Below are 21,096 nucleotides of genomic sequence, written 5' to 3' on the forward strand. Positions count from 1 at the left end.
ATTCAAATTCGCACTATAAGTTTGTTGCACTTTTCTCGCACAAGTTTCTGTTCTTATCTGTCTCCCAAACTTCTTGATAGTACACCGAAAGAAAATTTTTGGAACTTCGGTTTGAAAATTTTTTGCTATGTTTTTTTTGGTGCTTAAATAATTACCCTTTCAAGCTTTTTTTCTCTTTTTGTAACAAACACATTAAAAATTGGACGACAATGGTAGATAAAATAGTATTCCAAGGACCAGAATTTAATTCAAATTGATATTATTCCGGGAATAATACAAAAAGAAGAAATAACTAAGAGTTATATTCCTAGATACAAACTACAAAATCATTGGAACGGGAAATTTCACCAGATTTTTAGAGAATGAGGAAAAATGTCTGCCTTACTTTTGATCTAGTTGGTAAGTTTAAAATGTTCTATTATACATTCACTTCAGTAATTATAGCAAATATAGACAGTTTCATGTTGCAAAATTTTTAGATCCAATAAATTTTAACATTTAATATTAAACTACGTCTTCACTCTTCTATTACATTTCTAAGGTTACTTCGGATATATTTATGGGTACCACCCTATCATCTTTAATAAATTCCTTCTGAAGTTACCTCATCTAAATGCGGAAATTAAAACTGTATACTTTTACATAGAGCGGGTGTCCCTCACATTCTTATGAAGATCCTCCACAGAAAAATGTAGGGGTAAACACATAAAAAGCATAAACCTAAAAATATGAAAAAAATATATAGGGATAAAAAAATCGCCCAACCTAAACCTTAGAATTCCTTTTTCGAATCTCCATTAAACAACGAAAAAAAAAATCTCGGCCCTCTCCAGCGCCTCATTTTTACGAATTGGCGCACTCAGGGGTGACATCTGCTAAAACAAGGACAAAATGAGAGAAGAAAAAGAAAAAAAGGGTGAGAAGAACGACTTACATATTTCTCAAGATAAAGGCTCTGATTGGCCAGCAGCGCTTTTACCATTCTCATCAAATAAATAAGTGGAGCCAAATTATTCAAAACGACATTAATCCTTACGCCTTCAGCAATGAACGTACAAAGCCTTGGTAGCATTTGATGGAGACCAGGGTCCGTTTGCAAACTTTGAAATGCTTCCTGTGGAAACAAGATATAGATCACTTTTATAAGGTACTAAGAAAAAAAAAATGGTAAGAATTCACCAAGGCAGGGACGTACCCAAGAAGGCCTCATCCCCCCCCCCCCAATTCAAAATTTGTTTTGAATTTTTGGGAACTTCTTATTCAAATTATCAAATAAGATTTGCTTTTATTACCCCCCCCCCTCCCTCCGAATTTTTCCTTATCATCTCCCCCCCCCCCCGAAGTTTCCCTGCTTGCACCAAACCCTTCTTCAGTGCAATGAATAAAAATATAATCTTTTTCAATCTTCTGCAGACAACTTTGCACAAGCTTACTTTTGAAACGTAATAACTTATCATGTGAAAATCCGAATGCAATAGAAAAAATGGCAACATACAAAAATTTGTTTCCTCTATTAGTGTTCTATCCACCTGGAAAGCAACATAATTACCACTATTCAAGGAGTTACCAGAGAAAAAGGGTAAGGAATTCTCAAAACCGTCTTCACGAAAGAAAAAGGAAGATAAAAAACAGAAAGAAAGGAAGAGAGAACAGAAAAACAAATTTAATCTGGTCTTTCCTCTGAGGATGATTTTGCTTTAATACTGTAATTCTACTTGTACCCTTTAATTCTACCCGTATTTCCTAATCGAAAGTCTTTATAATTTCTTAATTTTGTTGGTGATCTTATTTTGGAGATCAGAAGTATTTTGAATTAATTAATAATGAGTATTTTTTAATTAATAACTTTTTTTTAACTATTTTACAACTGTAACCATTTTATTCATTATTTTTTAATATCGAAAATTAAATTTAATAATTAATATGTTTTAATATTAATTAAAATTTTTTAAGAATGAAGATAACATTTTAACTTTCAAAATTAACTAAAATAGTTAAATAAGTTCTAATGTCACTTTGATTTCAGCATGCAAATGTTTATACTTCTCTACAGGTTACTTGAAAAGCTTTTTTTTTTTGCACTGAGGACGGCTTAGTGGAAGTTTTTGGCGAAACGTCTGCTTTGTCTTTTCGTTTTAATCACTAACTGCAAATAAAACTCGTTGGGCTTTGTCTTTTTCTTAATTTTTTTTTTCGTTTTTTGTTTTTGTCGTACGTTAAAATATTTTGAGATGTCAAATAAGAGGCCTTTTCGGTCCATCTTTGTCTGATTGATTGAAACGGTTACGTGGAAACTTACACAGCCTTACATATCTTAAAAACTAAGAAAAATCGGGAATTAAATATTTATCGGGAGGGTATTTTTAATACCCTTCATATGCACTTTTCGGTAGTAGCGGGCGGCAAATTAAAAAGAAAGAAATGTGGGTAAAAAATCAGCAGAAAATAGAGAATTCCAAAAAAGAGCTGGTGATCCCCTCTAAACTCACTGAGACAAGAGTTGGGAACATTTTTCCTCGATTAAGAGACGGTTTAGGATCTCTGGGTGAGAGATTGGTGACATCTCCTGTTCTAGCTTCTCACCGAGAATTCCAGCTACGTTGCCTGACAGCAGTGGAAGGGTGGACACGGCGCTGTCAACCCAACCTTGAAAAATGACAGCAGACACGAAGAAGGGATACCGTTTAGTATTAATAACGCAACAGTGAAGGTGATTGTCTCTTCTAAGCTATTTGAGAAGTGGACGCAGAGGTGTTTTTTCCCTTGCCTAAGAGATGATTGTGGATCTCCAGGATAAGTCGTCAAATTATGATTAGAATATTGGTAGCCACGATAATAACGATGGTCAAGTTTGGTTCAGAAATGAGAGCGCTTTGACATGCTGACAAAATATGCAGCATATTTTCTGGTTGGCTAAGGATCACAGATCAGGGTTGCCACCTGGTGAAAAAAAAAACAGAATTTATGGATTTTTCGGTTAATTTAGTGATTTTCATCAATAATCTAGGGATTTATGTGCTGATTTAGTGATTTTTTAAGGCAATATATAAATGGTGATAAATCCCAAGGGGTAGCAACCCTGCCAAGGATAGTCGTAGGTACTCGTTTGACTGATCGTATATCAAACAATAAGACTTAATAAAAATGAGGTTTGACCCCACTCTCTAGGCCATAATGAAAAGAGGTAAAGATGGATAGGACACATTTTATACATGAACGATGGCAGATTGCCAAAGATTGTACTTTTTGGCTATCCATCCAGGGCCAAACAAAAATCAGGTCGTTCCCGAATCGAGGGGGAAGAGTAACAAAGAGGGACTTAAAAGGACATTGGAACTTAATAGGAGGGTATAAATAGTAGAGCTTTGGATATTTTGGGGTGGAGGAGAAGCGTGCGCATCTGTTTTAGCCTCAGGCAACTTTTGTAGTGAGTTGTATAATAGTAGCAGATATTTTCAGTCCTAGTTTCTTATTAAGCAAATACAACTATTCTTCTACATACTTCTTTGTCCTTTTTTCTTTTTTTATTATTCCTTCGTGTTTCCGGTGACAATCTACGCAGCCATTTCTTCAAGGAGAATAAACAAAATAATTGGAAAAGGATGAAAATTAATAAAATACCTGACGCTTAGTTTCATCAGATCCAACACAGGCTTCAGTGATTTCTTTATAGTAGAGCTGCTGCTCTACTGAGAGTTCATGCGCTGTCAATTGCTTCACATTAACTATTTCTGTCAATTCTTTCCGCTGAGGTCTACAAAATTTATAGTGTTGTAAAATCAAGGAGTCCAATTTATATATATATATATATATATATATATATATATATATATATATATATATATATATATATATATATATATATATATATATATATATATATATATATATATATATATATATATATATAGCATATACATTAGAAGAAATAATTCATTTTTAAACGCGTGATTCAGGCTGTGTTAACTTCGGGAACCACAGTAGGATTCCTACTTAATATTCACCGCATTTTATCACTTTACATGAAGATAGTTTGACTTACAGTCGGCTAAATTTTAAATGTAAATACAATTATAAAGTGGACACGCAAGACACCTAGAAAATTCATAAATTTATATAAACATATATATATTAACATCTAACTATAATACTATAATATAAATTTATATAAACATCCAACTTTTAATTACCCCACCATAGGAACCAGAGAACCATCTTCGTGAATAGATCAGCCATCCAAGGGCAGCCACTAATCCCCTGCCCCCCCCCCCCAAAAGCCAATGAATGATGGTAATTTATAACAAAATAATCAACAAGCCGGTAATAGGTCTATTTTCTTACAGCATTAAAAAAAAAAGTATCAAGTATGTTTGGCGAAAAAGAAACGAATTCACAATTAGAGACGAATATAGGAGATAACGAGAAAATCAAAACTTAAGATTTTGAAAAAGCCCCCCCCCCCTCACTCTGTGTGCGCACCCAAATTAGACTATAGGGCTGCATACAATTTAAGTAGGTCTCCTAAAGGAGATAATTCTTTACATTCGCCAATAAATATCTTTTAAATTTAAATAATACTACAAAATTAAAAAGAACAAAGTAGACATGAGTTACCATGACTCCTAAGTCTTAGTGTAAAAAAATAAAACTATGAAGGCCTAAAAAACTCCTTGTGCTGAGCAACCTACCCAGAACAGACATGTTTGCAGCATGGAGAACCTGGAAGCAATCCCCTCTCCAAAAAAGAGAGAATTATTGTTTAAATGGCTGACCCAAAACAGTATTTTAAACTAGGGGAATTATCAATGTTGTCAAGGCAGAAAAGCTAGAAAAGTAATGTTTATGTGTTTATCTTTTCGTGTTCAGTCAACAAATTTTAATTTTGATTTTTGAAACTCAACCTACTCTAGAAAGTTTGTATGCTTTAACTCATATAATTTATAATAACAATTATTATGTTAGAGGGACTCTAAGTAGCTTTCATTTGAAAACCAGGCATTTCACAAGGGTACCCCACTGACTGACCGTATCTCAAACACTAGGCTATGCAAAAAGTGTGGTTCAATCTCGATTTCTTTGGCTATAATGAAAAAAGCGTTGAGAAGGCTGGGGCACGTTCACCGGATGAACGATCACAGATTGCCAAATTTCAATTTGATAACAGGGTTTATTCAAGAAAACAAAAAAAGAATACCCTAAAAAAACAATACAACAGAACAATTAACCCTCCTTGAGCTTTCGCTTGCTTGAGGTAGCCCCTTAAACATAGGAATAAAATTTAGAAAAGAGAAAAAAAGAAAGAGAAAAAATCTGGACTTGCCCTGATTCTGGTCGCAACAACCCTTCCAAATAACAACTCATTCAACCCGTCAATACGCCCAAAAATCCCTATTTCCAACCAGCTGAAAACTAAAAAAAAATTTTTTGGGTGGGAACTTGAGAGCGAATGAAATTAAATTTTACAATTCTTAAAAAATCACACAACCAGAGACAAACTGTTTTAAGACGTTTACGAAAATCGCATACATTTGCCAACTTTTTCAAAAATTCAGGCAAATTGTTCCAAACATTTGGCCCAATATGAGGTATCGAAAATAAAGCCATAGCTATAAAAACCTAAGGTGTCCTTACATTATTAGCATATCGTGTAGGATAGTTGTGTATTTCATCACCAGAAGTAAATAAATTTAGGAGACACTTAGGAATTCCCCTGCGATAAAAAGAAAAATCTTAAATTAATTTAGGAAAGTCCCCTGCGAGTCCAGGGGACTTATTGGTCATGTGTCAATTGTATGACACGGTATTCCACCTTTAGACTACAAGCGGCCAAGCCTATTAGGCTTAGGTCACTTGTTCGCCTGTGAGTTCAAGCAAATTCAGTTCCCCATTTTGCATACAAGTCCAGTGGGCATTGTCTATCACGCGTCAACCCAAAATCAATCCGATCTTTCATCTCTTAGTTTATGACTATCTACCCTAGTTTCGCCCTAGGAACGATGTGTGGATGGATGTATGATAGACTTATCTATCAACAAGTGAAATGACATCATTTTTATACAATCCTAAAAAGAGCTTATACCAGATTTGCCTCTCACGCGGGCTATCTGTCTTGACTTTTTCTACAAAAATTATTTGAAAAAAACTACGTTTTCTAAAGAGTTAAAGAGGCTGAGTTACAAGGTCGAACCTTAAAACGTACAGGGATTAGGAGGCACAGTTGGGGGGCTGCCGCCCCAAACCCCGCTTTCGCAGCCTTTAAATAAAAAAAAAAGTTTTTTAAACTGATAGTAAGGAGCGACATTGAATCTTAAAACGAACAGAAATTATTCCGTATATGAAAGAGGCTGTGCCCTCCTCAACGCCTCGCTCTTTACGCTAAAGTTTGACTTTCTCACAACTCTTTTTTTTAAACAATAAAAACTTTAGCGTAAAGAGCGAGGCGTTGAGGAGGGCACAGCCTCTTTCATATACGGAATAATTTCTGTTCGTTTTAAGATTTAATGTCGCTCCTTACTTTCAGTTTAAAAAACTTTTTTTTTTATTTAAAGGCTGCAAAAGCGGGGGTTTGGGGGCGGCAGCCCCCCAACTGTGCCTCCTAATCCCTGTACGTTTTAAGGTTCGACCTTGTAACTCAGCCTCTTTAACTCTTTAGAAAACGTAGTTTTTTTCAAATAATTTCTGCACGTTTTTGTACAGTTTATTACTTATTATTGCTTGACTAACTGTTAGATGATTGTGTATTATTCTTTTCTTTCTCGACAGGGTGTTTTAAGGGTCGACCTTGTAACTCAGCCTCTTTAACTCTTTAGAAAACATAATTTTTTTTTAAAAATTTAAATTCAGTATATAAAAAATTTTATCTAACGGTGAATCGAACTCGGGTTTTCCGCCCTGACATCAAGGAGTCTCACCGCTACACTAAAGGGACAGAATTGAATTTGTTTTTTAGTAAGGTGATGAATCTTTTTGACGCAAGCAAAACTTGATATTTGGTTTTTGGACAACAGGGAAGGAGTGATCAGATTGAGCTGAAATTTCAAGGATAAGCTCCCAGGCCCTAGAAAAGCTTGTCCTCTAAATTTCAGCCTGATCAGACAACGTTAAAGGGGGGTTGTGGTTGGAGAAATTAACATGGGCTATTATAGGAAAACGAGGTTTTTCGTAAATATAAATTCGGGGGATATTATTTTCGGTCTGAAAATATCAAAAGGCCCTAACAGGTCGAATTCTGCTTCGAATGAGTCCTCATTCAACCGGATCCGTTGCCAAATGTGGCCTGTAGGCGTGGCTAAGAAAAAAAAAAGAAATGATGAATTTTAAGTGGCTGTATTTGGTTTTTTGAAAACAGGGAAGGAGTGATCGGATTGAGCTGAAATTTCGCGGATAAGCTCCCGGGCCCTAGGAAAGCTTAACCTCTAAATTTAAGCCGAATCGGACACCATTAAAGGGGGGCTGTGGTGGCTGGGTCGAAACTTCCGGCCCAGTTTACTCGATGAAGAGCCAGTCGGAGGAGGAGGAAATTGTGCGAGGGTCTGAGTTTAAGCGTGGGCTAAAAAATGCAATCACCACCGTAGCTCTGCGACGTCGAAGATCTAACATTGCTTAACAGTGTGGTGGGTCGCCTCTTTATAGAGGCATAAGTGTGCTTCCTTGATAAAACCATGGCTTGATGCCCGCAATTACTTGATTTTAATTGAAATTTGATGTTGATTATTACACTGTTATCAGAAGTGCACTTATTAGTAATATTAATGCCCAACCATCTAAAGACGCCTCAGAAGGGACAGAAAACTACTTGCATGCTATAGGTGTTGCAAGTGAAGGAGACACAGAGACGAAAGTAAGGTCTCTGTCAGAGACAAAAACGACAGTACATCTGTAAACAGATGTAATGCTTTCTAAGCCCTTAAATACCAGCGTTGGTGAAAAAAAAAATTACCATTTGTAAAACAAGCAATTATCAGGCTTTGATTTAAAATTTTCATGTTTCAATACACAGCACATAACGAACAAATTAGCTATGCAGATGAGAACATACTATAAAGAAATATAGGCGGTTATCCATTTGTGAATACAAACAGGTTTAGAAGAAGGTCCTTCACTGGACATTGCAAGAGTATGGCTATGAAACCGGTTTTCTCATATCTTACAATTCAGAACAAAATTCTTGAGTGTTCTGAATTCTCAAAAATTAAAAAATCGATCAAGTGGATCAGGAACGTACACAGGAGGGGGTTAGGGCCCTGTTTCTGAAATATCAAACTGTTTCCGAAATTCCGGCAATGTCTTAAAGTTGCATTACACAGCAAAAATTTGCTAGAACGGCCCTACATTTTTCTGTTTGTCTCAACTTTTTGTTTATATTCATAAACATGAAGCTCACCCCTAACATTGTAGATTTTCCCTGATTTCTTTGCGCTTCTTATTCAAATTATCAAATGCTTGGAAATACCTTTTTACTGGTTTCGCAGTTGCCCTTTCACTGGGCCTCTTTTATTTTAGTGATTGCTTTTAAGGTTTGATTTATTTTATCCTGAGGACTTTCATCTGTATTTCTTACTCTTTATTTCTTCTTTTGCACCGATAACGGTTTAGCAGAGGTCTCAATCGAAATATTCTTCTTTTTATCACTGACAGGAATAATCCTCTTTTTTTTCTTCGTCACAAAATATGTTCATATAATAATTGCAATGGGAAAAGTTTATCAAACATAAGAAATTAGAGTATGTAGATTATGGAAGAATGTCGTTCCAATGGAGGATTTCACACAGAAAGAGTGTTTAAAATTGGTAGAAGAGTAAGAATCAAAAAGCTGCACACATACACTTTATCTTTACCAATTTGTTTTTACTTCAAATATTTAGTTTCATATTCATCAGCAAAAAAAGTATACAAATGAAGTATTCTATCATATTTTCTGCTGTTCACTCTATCAGCATATTTGCCTCAACCTCACATAAATTCCAAAAAAAAACTGTAAAAGTTATTAGAAGAAGAAGAATAAAAAAGATCCATACATACAATTTATCTTTACCTTTTTTTTGCTTCAAATATTTAGTTTCATATTCATCAGCAACAAAAAGTATACAAATGAAATATTCTATCACATTTTCTGCTATTTACTCAATCAACATTTTTGCTTCAACCTCATACTAAATTCCACAGAAACACCGTTAAAAATTATTATAAGAAGAAGAATACAAAAGCTGCATACATACACTTTATCTTTACCAGGCTGTTTGATTTTCGAGGCAGGATCAATAGCTTCTAATCGTTGAGTGTCTTTGTTGAGCGGGGGTGGGTTTTCAGGTATGGCCGGCTGAAAGCCATCTATGGCTAACCAATGAGCTGTGAAAACAAGCAAAATTATTTTGATGTATAAGATTGATAGCTAAATATTTTCACTACGCAAAAAAAACATTTATAAATAAAACAGCAGTACAAATGCCAAATGGCATACCTAAGCGCAATGCATATCACCTTTACTAATAAAAAAGGCGTTGTTGATTAGTCGACAGTAGCAACAGCAACGTTGTTGAAGACGTTACTGTTGATTTATAAGACAGCATTATACCTTTTGAGGTATATAAAATATAGCTTTGCGTTTCCATAAGAAGTATTAAAAAAATTCATTTAATTTTTTTTATACAATAACATTTGCATAAATGTTTTATCTTTGGTTTAAGTTTCAGGCTAATTTTATCGCAGAACAGTAATTTGCAATTGGCTCAACTATACAACCGCTGCTATTAAAACACGAAGGGCGGCTATCAAGGAAATATTGTTGATATACCATACAGATATGGATTTTTTTTGTATTTGCAACAGAAACCAAGTTCTTAAAATTTAAAAAAAGAAAATGACTGGTCTCTCTCATATTTGAGATTACCGTAAAGAAGCGTTCTTGAAACACTATATATTTTCTGGAGATGCAATACTAAATTTTCAAAAATTTCAAACGGTTTGAGGTAGTCATGTAGTGTCAATGGTGTACAACTGCAGTCCCAATGTTGGATACCCCTTGTTAACATATTTTCAATGCAAAAAAAAGCAGCAGTTATTCTTTTTCTTACAAACTACAACCATAGGTAAAGCATCACTTAAGATCAAGACCGTACCCAGGATTTTTTTTCGGAGAGGGTTTTACTCAAAGATTTTTTTTTCGAAGGGGGGGGGGGGGTACGCAAAAAAAACTATAAAAACACGTACAAAATTTGTTTATATCCATTTTTTTTACGTTTTTACGAGTCAAACAAACATTTCGAGGGAGGAGGGGGGTTCAAACCACCCTAACCCCACCCCCTCTGGGCACGGCCTTGCTTCAGATGGAGATGGAGACATAATAGAACAAACAAAATACTTCAAGATGGCTAATCTTAGGTTTATTTCTATGGTTTTTTTCGCGTTTTTGAAAATTCATCCCCAGCCTCCCCTTCCCTAATGGTCTCATCTAGTCCTAGGCTACGTAAAATAAAACTAACATAATAATGAAAACTGAGTCGAAAACAGATCATAATGGAAAAAACAAGGAAATATGATTCATTAATACTTACCGCATATTATAATGCAAGAATTCCATAATTGATTTTTGACATAACCTAGGGCTATATGAGACCATTAGGGGGGGGGGGGCTGGGGATGAATTGTCAAAAATAGGAACAAAACCATAAAATGAACATAAAATTAGCAATCTGAAAGTATTTCTCGTTTTGTTCTGGCACATCTTCTTCTGCAGAGCCGCTATTCTAGACTATTACCAAATAATATATATACAACAATATAATATATATTAATAATAATAATAAAAACAATAATAATATTAATTATATTTATTAATAATATTAATACAGTAAATAATATTAATAAAAACAATAATAATATAATATATATTTGTGAACCCGTCTAATGCATCAAGTGTATATTGACGGAGTACAAAAGAAAAAATAAGAAAATGACCAACTGTGATCAAAAAGAAAAGGCAAACAAAAATAAAACACAAGGAAACGAATATAGTAAGTTCTGAAAAAATGAAAGAAAGAGAAATGAACAGAAAACCTGTAAACGCAGAAGTATACAAGTACTTGAGTAGTACTTGGTGCGAAGAAGAAGAACACGGAAAAAAGACGTCCCCATACAAAAAAGGGGTGATTTTCCTTGTCCTTCAAGCCAATGGGTTTTCAAAGGGTTTTGTTGTACAAGCCAAGGGACTGTAAGTTTCCTGTGTTGAGTTTTCGCACAAGGCAATTTTAATGGCGTACTTTTTGTTTCAGTCCAACACCATTTTAGGGGGGTTTCAAGCTTTTTTTTTATTATTAGTATGGGACATATTCAACCTTTACGAGGTTGCAGCTACCACTGTAACCACAATTATACAATAAAAGAAGACTATTGGAAAGGAAGAAACAAAAAGACAAAATAACAGCCCGAGTTAAAAGAAAAACAAAACAAAGCAAATATTTCTGCTAATCACATAATTATTTCGGTTTTCCATCGGCTGTTTAATCTATCAATAGGTAAATTTGGGTCTGCTAGCCTGACGTTTCATTCTCAATCTTAATGATAGTGATAAGAGACCTCTGCCATCGGACTTTCTTTATAGAAACTCGTTGCAGAACAGCAAGAACTTGAAAAAACATATATAGCCTACCTTGCAGAAGATTGACAATTACGTCTTCACAAATATCCATATGTGATAAAATACTACGGAATGTAACAGGTAGGTCTGCAGACTAAATTATAGATGAACAATTTCAAGAAACAATAAGTACATTGGTCAAATCAGCACTTTGATCATTAAGTCATTGGCGAGTTACACACTGGACAATTATCTTATTTGTATAAAATTGATGTCTGTGCGTGTTGGCACTAAAAAAACAGCTAAACTATTCAAGCTAGATGCATGATATCTTGCGCAAAATAATCTTGGAACCATGAGCGCCCAGAGTATTACTAAAATTAAGAAAAATGTTTACAATAAAAAGAGTTCTAGAAAATTTCACTCGGAATGACATTATACAAGGGCCAAAGGCCCGAACTGCCAACCATAGAAAGTGGAGGGAGGCAAGTACAAGCCCATGAAACGGCTATTTTGCCGAAAAAACTTCTCTCTGGCTTTAAATAGATACATAACCGATACATAACGATACATTGATGCTATCTATTTAATATTATTTAAATAATAAATCCTCTAATCTAATAATATACACTTATTCTTTGCGCACATTGGAGTTATGATTCTGAAAATCTGATTCTGAAGATTTTTTTTCTACTTGAAAACATTTCTTATGCATAATTTCACTAGAGCAACAGAATCTTGGTCTGGAATTATACTCAGCCAGAATTATGACCTGATGTCGATTTGGATATTTGCATTATATAACAGCTTCTTATAACAAGTTTTAAATCCCATTTCTTTTAAGTTTAACTTAAATTGCTCATTGGCAAGATCAACACCACTTGTGAATTATTTTGATTTAATTAACCAAATTTGATTTAATTTTTTTAGTTTGATTTAATTTTTTTTATGAAACCCTAAAATCCGCGCATTAAGAGGGAAGCTAAGTATTATCGAGAAGACAGACTCGCAAAGAAAGAAGTACTCACCAAAATAAGACAAGCAACTGGCGCCTTCAACAAACTACGACAAGTACGGATATCTCAGAGATTTTCTCTGCGCCTGAAGATACACCTTTTCAACATCAATGTCATGCCAATACTACCCTACGCAGCAGAAACATGACATCTGAATCAAGAACAAAAGAGAAGAGTCCTGGCTTTTGAAAACTCGTGTCTTCGCAAAACATTGTATACCCACTGGTCATAGAAGATGATAAACCAGTCCATCCGTGAAATGGTGACAATCTCAAATATTCGACATCGTCAGAGTCAGAAGGTAGAGATATTTAGGACATGACCAACGTATGGACGACAATAGACTACCAAAAGTTACTTTACACTGGCAAACACAAGGAAATCGTAGCCGGGAATCGATCCAGAACACCAGACTACACCGGTGTAGCTACCAGCACACTTCCTTTTCTACACAACCTGCACATTTCCCTTTTACCAGAATGGGAGGACATCACTGCAGCAACAAACCTGAAGAAAGATTGGTGGCTCCTCCCTGATCACATTGGTGCCTAGGCAATGTATCAGCCTCTTAGCATTCATTTTGTAAGCTTAGTTCAAATAAATCTCTCCTAAATTCAGAGCCTTCCATATTGGTCCGAAGGACCTTTCATGAAAGATTTGAAAATTACAGCCTAAAAGGCACTTTTTAGGCATTTGGGCCCTCCCCCACACAAAGATCCACTAGCCTTCTCTCCACAGTTGTCTGCGTAAATATGCACTATTTGATAGTATTGATGCATAAACAGTCTATAGCCGTAAATTTTATACCCATCTACAAAAAACACACAGACGCAAAAAGCCTCACTTTTCAGTTATTTCAAAGACAAAATATAATTGTTCCGTGGCTGAGCGGAAATCTCATTTTCCATCACCATCATCAGTAATGCCAAAATATTTAGAATCTTTACAACGTCAAAAATTGATTTTTTCCATTAAAGCACCAAGGACATCCAAATAAAAACAAGTTTTACCCCCATGCACCCCTCTTAGATATAATCATAACTTATGCTGGGACTGGAGACCACAAAGTATTTATCAGATAAATGTCCTTTAAAAGTAAACACAAACATAAAAGCACGAAATTTTAGATCCAGAGGCGGTTTAGGAGAGGGACAGAGGGGGGGGGGGCTCTGGGCGTAGATATTTTAGGGGCGAAAAATTCCAAATAAATAATCTAACAGCTATAATCATTTTGTAGTTTTTGAAATTTTATTTTTGTTTAAATAAAATAGAGGCCAGTTAATAAATGAAAATAATTAATAAATTATTAATTAATTAATAAAAATAAGTAAAACATTTAAAATAATTAAATCAACACTGTTTTAGATTAAGATCATTTCGGTTATCCAAATGTGGATAATCATCCGGTTATCCAAATGTGACAGCCTAAAGTAGCTGATGAGCTGTACCAGGTCAAGGTATTACCGACTTGGACTGATTCTGAGTTTGAGTTCCTCCACATAATTTTAGGCTACAATAGTAGCCTACGGTTTAAATATTTATAGGCATTCTCATTTGGGTCGGAGGGTGCGCCAAAGTAATTCTACTGGCAAGTCTATGACCCAAACGCTTAAAAACTACGATTTTCCTTTGGGTCGTTTCAAAATTACGAAGTTGCTAGGTCAATATGACACTTTCGCCAGTGCTGCCACTCTTAACCGTGAAAAACAAATTAGCAAAATCAATTAGTTAAACGAGAAATAATTTTCGTCCATAGAAATTCAAGCATTAACAATCAGTTGATTCTCAAAGGCACATTCAAAAGAAACTCCATATCCTTAAGTGGTTCGTATTTATACTTTTTTAGCGTGTTTATGCTGATTTTTAGCCACGCTTCTTTTCCAAAATTTGGCACACACTTCCACTAAGAGTCGGATAATTCCGCATGGAGGTCTACTTCATCAAAAACTGAATTTCTTATTTTCAAGATATATACACTTGTGTGAATAAACACTTAGCCGGTTTCAACTAATCAGATTTCGTTTTCACTGTTCTTGGTACTTTAAAGAAAGACAAACTTCCCTTATTTTACAGGGAAAAATTGAGTTTGGAGTAAGAATTATTTACACAAGTTGTACAATACGTGAAAATAGAGAAACGGACGATGGAAACAGTTGCACAAGTTGTAAAACACGTGACAATAGAGAGAAACGGATGACGGCCACAGTTGGTAGCAATGGTGGTACTGAACCGGAACACAGCCAACTACACTCAAACAAATACAAAGATTATGCTGCATAAAGATAATTCTATACAAAGCATAAACAAAATTATAAGTAAATGTATACGAAGTATAATAAATGTTATACAAAGTATACAAATAGTGTTACATGATATTGTACACAGATAATGTTAGCACAAAGATTATGTACTGGATTAAAGATCTGAATAATGTCCTCCTTCCTTAAGTCCCATCCGTCCTTGAAGGTCGTCTTGGGGCCTCTTTCTTCGTAACGGCGTGGATGTGCCTTCTGTATGCTTCACGGTCTTTTGCTAGGCGAAGAAGGTCCGAGAGGCGGTGAGATGCAAAGTTTTCCTTCCACCTTTTTGGGTGACGACCACGAGGACGAGAACCGTGAATTTGGCCTTCGAAGGTGATTTTTGGGAGACGGGACCAACTCATCCGTTGTACGTGACCGAGCCATCGAAGTTGCTGGAGCTGGATCTTCATGAGAATTGTTTGCTGTACTTTAAGGTGCTCGAGAAGTTCGACATTTGAGATTCTATCAAGGTAAGTGATCCCGCCGATGCGGCGGAGGCACTTAGTTTCAAATGCTGCAAGTCGACGGTTGTCATTTACCTTCAGTGTCCATGTTTCACATAAGTATATTGCGATGGGGATGATCAGGGTATCAAAACGTCGTGTCTTAAGCCGCAGAGACCAATCCTTGCTTCGCCATATGGGCATAAAGGCCTTGAAACTGGAACTCACGAGGGCGAGACGTCTTTTAGTGTCTTTGATTGACTGTTGTCGCTGGTGATCAAACTACCGAGGTAAGGGAGATCGTCGACCCACTGGATACTCTCTCCATTAAGTTTCAGGTCTGGCTTAATTGTATCCTGCGTCTTTCGTGAGCAGCTCATAGCCTTTGTTTTTGATACATTTATGATCATTCCAAAAGAACTAGTGGCTTCGAAGACGTCGTTAAGAACGGCTTGTAGATCCTCGGGTGTTTCAGCCCTTTCGTTGATATCGTCGGCGTAGGCTAGCTTATCTATCTGAACACCCCCTATATGTGCGCCCCAAGTTGTCTCCACCAGGGATAAGACTGCTGTGAGGAAAAGGTTGAACAGCTCTGGAGACAAAAGGCATCCTTGAAGGACACCTGCGGAAGTCTGGAAACTGTCAGTGAGACCTTCACTAGTCATCACACGACTCCCAAATTTTGAGTACATATCCTTGATAAGATCTACTAGGTTTCGTGGGATTCCGTAATGGAGAAGGATATGCCATAGGCTATTTCTTCAAATAAAGTCAAATGCTTGCCTAAAGTCGATGAAGAGCTGATACAGGCCGCGACCGAATTCCAGATATTTCTCTAAAATTTGGCGAACAGTGAAAATTTGATCAACGGTCGATCTCCCAGGGCGAAAACTGGCTTGGTATTCTTGGATGACTAAGGATGACACGGCTCTGATCCGTTGGAGTATAATTCGGGTGAAGATCTTGGCGGTTTGACTTGTTAGGCTAATAGGACGGTAATTATCACATATTGCCTTTGACCCCTTCTTGTGTAGTGGAACAATTGTGGCTTCGCACCAAGAAGTTGGGAAATGACTCTTTTGCCAGGCACCGGCCAGGCACCGGCTTTTTAATTCAGAAAAGTTATATGTGTTGAGGAATTTGCAATGTTCACTGTCAAATATTTTACTTTAATTTCATTATTCACATGTTTGTGAGCAATTTGTCTTCCATGCCCATGAAAATTTTAAATCTTTTTTTGTAGATGTTATTACGAAGTATTTCTCAAGTTTTTGAGAATTTATAAACATCATCAAGAGACATAATATTTCTAGTACAAAAAAAGAGGAATAGAAATTTGAAAAGATTAATGTTGATGAAAGTTACAACAACAAAAAAGAAACAATAGCATAAAGCAAAATAAAAACATTCCAATAGTCTGACCCTCCCTGCTTCGTATTCAATTTCAGCACGGACCAGAACACAGCTCGCCGAAGTACAGCTCGTCAGGACTACCTTGAGCAGGGTTCTCCTGGCCAAGAATATATGAAAACGAGTTTCGCCCGGCGATCGGTTGTCACATGGAATAGATTGCCGGCAGAGGTAATCCCGAAAAATCCTTCCCTTGACGCGTTTAAGAAATGGTATAACAAGTACCTCAGTGTTAGAAAATGAGGTAACTACCATGTCTAGCGGCAAATCATCATTTGTGATGGAGCCGTGAAGCCTGTAATAAAAACGAAAAAGAAATAAAAGGAGTGCATACAACAGTCACAATGAGTTCTCATTGAAAAAAAAAAATGCAAACCTCTTAAATTTGGATTGATTGGCAATTTAGGTAAAGGACCACTGATTATCTCGGTTAAGTCAATTTCTTTTTCTTCTGTGAAGAAAAGTTCTCTTCCGCCACCTGATGCGAACCGGAAAGGAATATGTTCAGCTGCTTCAAAACCATAAATGGGCTGAAAATAAACAGAAATGGGTTTTTGTCATCATCACATTCATCATCATTATCTAACATATACTTGGGAGATATTTTTAACACACTTATTACAAATTTTCCAAATTTCCTTATGTGTACTTTACAATGGAATATAGATCTTAAATCTTTGTGGAGTTCTACTTCTTCTGAAAGTCAGCAGAAAAAAAACAACTATTTTATGACTTTAAGACTTTTAATTCCAAGCTCAGTTTTAAAGTTATTTCATTTGCTGTTGGCTAAAAGTTCACTAGTACAGGGCATGTACATGAAATGGATTAGGCCTAACTGCGTAATCCCGTGTAATCGATGTTCTACATTGTGCCTGTATAAGTTTGGTAGTTCCATAGACAAGCCTTATTTCAGTAAGCTAGGGGGTGTACTATATTTTAACTAAATTAAAGTGAAATTCACTAAAAGTGAAACTAAATTAATTGTAATTCTGATCGTGTTTACTATATTAAGGGGGGGGGGGGTAAAAAGCAGCAATAAGAAATTGTGATTAAAAAATGCAATCACGTTGATATACAGAGTAGCACTTAAGTTAGCCTTAATACTCTGTCAAAGTGATTATAATTCCAAATTTTTTGAAATATATGCAAAGGGCCTAATCTAATTATCTGTCTTACCATCATGATACTGTGGATAGTGCGACCAGAGCGTTCAGTATACAAAAAGCTCTAGTAGAAAGGTCACCTTAAACTGATAAAAAGTAATAATACAAATTATCACAAGAATGAAAACTGGAATGATAACTAAAAGCTAGGCCCAAGTCTTTTACTTTAAACAGCAAAACTGAGCTTAAATTTTATGGAAAGTTGCATAAAAAATGCATTCTATGTAGTTTTTGGAATATTGAGATTTTAACACAGCAAACTTTTTTCGCAAATTAGGGGAAAGTGAGTCCGCAATGAGTCCGTAATTTTTTACACTTCTATACTTTAGTCAGTTAACTTTGTCAGGCACCCAAGTGCTTGCTTACAATTTTAAAATTAATTTATTCAATAAAAACCAGGACTGTGGAGTCGGATATAAGTTATAACAGTCCGACTCCAGACTCCAGATATTTTCAATATACCGACTCCATTCGTCAAAAATTTACTAAAACTCCAACTTCAAAATCCTCAGCCCTATTTTAAAGCTGCAATTAACTAGAACTAATAAGTTATAAACGGCTCCGACTCCAGAAATTGTCAATATACCGACTCCAACTCCATTCAGCTAAAATTTACTAAAACTCCTACTCCACGACTCTGACACCACGGCCCTATTTTAAAGCTTCATTTAACTAGACTTATAAGTTATAACCGACTCGAACTCTGTCTCTATTCAGCAAAAATTATTAAAACTCTCGCTCCAACTCCATAGCCGTGATAAAACTATATGCCACACATATGCCTAATGCCACACATATATGCCATATTTGCCTTATAACCATAGCTATGTGCTAGATATCTAAAAAAAAAAACCTAGAATTTAACAGTTTTTTTTAAAATATTTATTGGTATTAAAAGTAAGAAATAAAATAAAATAAATAATTTATAAGGGGTACTAACGCTCATTCAAGAGGACGCAAGAGGTGTCTAAAAAATGTCAAATACTAGCTATTAAGGGGCGCTGGATATTTAGGTTTTGCATAGAAAATTATGTGTATTTTGTATTTTCAAAGATTTTTCTAAAATATCCTAATCTAGAGTTTAAGAAGTTTTGAAATTTACAATCATGTTTGACAAGTCAACTTTTTGAAGGTTTTGACAAGATTTTTTTTTTGTACTTGAGATTAATCTTGCCGAGTGCAAATATTCCAAAAAATAGAGCTAAAAAATCATTTATTTGTGAATTTTGTTACAATTAACATAAGTGTTGTGTTATGATAATTGATAGCTGTTGTCTCTAGAATTAGCCCAAAAATGAATTTGATTGGCTCAAAGGTACCTGGAAATATTGAAAAATAGGTGAATAAAAATTAAATAGGCCTACTGTCCAAATTTTATCCCCTCCCCCCCCCCTTCATCAAATAAAAATCGTCTAGTCCCTTTTCCCCAAGCGTCAGCTTTGTGGAAACTATATGGGACTGATATCCGTTTTCTCAAAGTCTCCCAGGTACATTTTTTAAACTTCACATAAACTCTATTTGGTCATGTTGTCATTCCAACCTTGGTGCTTTTTCCCCTTACATAACGTTTACATTAATATACCACTAATTTAGACAGACACATGGAGACCCTCTATTTCATATATGCAGAAGACTAGCAAAATAGAGATCTAAATTAGGGCCAGAGGCATTTGTAATACAAATTAAACAGATGCTCTTTTAGAGTTGTCACCAGCCTTTCTGCCAGAAACACATTTGAGGGGGAGGTTGGGAAGTGGGGGGAAATTTTCCAAATTAACAGAAAAAGATGATTATATGAAAATTCCAAGATAGAGTCTTCTAAATATTAAGATTTTTGAAAATCAACCAGAATTACAGTCACCTCTGTATGTGTCTGCCTTTTGCAAGCACATACACATTTACAGGCTCAAAGTCAGCCATAGACAGGCTGTTTGCATACAAATAATTGCCTTGATTTAAAAATTTTAATTTTCTCTGATAATTTGTAGCCACTTTTGTCTTGAATCACTTTGAAAACGAAACAAAGTTTATGCCTATATAAAGCAAGTATATGCCTAGTATAAGAAAAGCAGCGCAGTGGAAGAACCTGTCCCGCTCAGGATTTGGATTCAAAAATAATTTTTACCTTTTGACAGTGCAGTGGATGAAGCTGCATTCGAAAACTCTGGGGCCCAGGGTTCAAACCTGTCAGTTGCAAGATTCTTAAGTCACTCTTCTTAGATAGTCGCGACCTTTAGTGTATGTACAACCAAGAAACCAACACAGCTTTTTACTGTTGTGTTGGCTTAAGGTGGCTTAATGCTGTGATAAGTTTTTTTTCATATCTACTTTATTAGGGTATACTTTTTGTTTCCAAAAATTTATGAGCATCTATAAATGGTTCCTAAGTGTTTACTACAACAGAGAGACCCTTTGCTGGCTAAGGCCAGACCTAGATCAGGATAAGTTGACTATTGTAAATATTAATTATTTTACTTGATCTGTACATGTAATGTTGAGCAGTTTATGATGCCATTACCCTGAAAAATGCGACCACCCCTACTCATAAGCAGGGGCAAAAATAGAAACATCCACAAAGAGAAAGATTAGCTACAATCCCATAAGATCAGTCTAAAGAATACCCCCTTGAATTGTCCAAAAACAACTTTTATTATTCAAGATCTCGCACTAAATATCCTCTGATTCTCTCCAATTGTTTTCACTGTCCATTTACGATGACAGTGCTTAAGGCAATAAAAACAAAGAATACGAATAACAAAACAATAAAATATTCAGACCCCTCAAATTTTAAGGCCCCCTTCTGGTCTGAATCCTAAGCCCAAGCGCCTTAGAACGGCTGTCAAGCATGCTGAATTTGATGGGTGAAGTTTTCATTAGTTTTGAACCCACTTTCAGAGATGATAATTTCTTAAACCACATTGGCCTGTCATGTAAACAAGGCAAACAATCAAAAATGGGGTTTTTAAAGGCCAAACAAAAATACTGAAGAAACACACAAAGCGAATATTTCGAGAGAATAACCTTCTCTCTTCAGACATGTGTGCGTTTCTTCAGTATATTCGTTTGGTCTTTAAAAACCCTATTTTTGATCGTTTTCTCACTTTTGGAAATGTGTTCCCCTTTTTTTCCTACAACTATATAGTTTCCCTTATGTTTATGACTTTCGAAAAGTAAATTTAAAGCTAATGA

The 21,096-nt window shown here is 35.5% G+C and overlaps 1 protein-coding gene across 3 annotated transcripts in view; it reads right to left on the reverse strand.

Moving 5' to 3' along the window:
• Nucleotides 1-21,096, reverse strand: part of Taf6 (TBP-associated factor 6) — a 91,200-nt gene that overhangs the window by 56,663 nt on the left and 13,441 nt on the right. For all 3 annotated transcript variants that reach the window (XR_016143301.1, XM_089104634.1, XM_089104635.1), the window contains exons 3-6: nucleotides 17,121-17,274; nucleotides 9,219-9,348; nucleotides 3,622-3,754; nucleotides 935-1,114 (exon numbers count right to left, since the gene is read on the reverse strand). Coding sequence is in view for 2 of the 3 variants with exons in the window: in XM_089104634.1 (XP_088960760.1) it covers nucleotides 935-1,114; nucleotides 3,622-3,754; nucleotides 9,219-9,348; nucleotides 17,121-17,274 (597 nt within the window). In the remaining variant the exon portion in view is untranslated. The remainder of the gene's footprint in view (nucleotides 1-934; nucleotides 1,115-3,621; nucleotides 3,755-9,218; nucleotides 9,349-17,120; nucleotides 17,275-21,096) is intronic.

The sequence above is a fragment of the Artemia sp. Qi Xiang Cuo genome, chromosome 18, assembly GCF_049724085.1.
Source record: "Artemia sp. Qi Xiang Cuo chromosome 18, ASM4972408v1, whole genome shotgun sequence".
NCBI classification, from domain to species: domain Eukaryota; kingdom Metazoa; phylum Arthropoda; class Branchiopoda; order Anostraca; family Artemiidae; genus Artemia; species Artemia sp. Qi Xiang Cuo.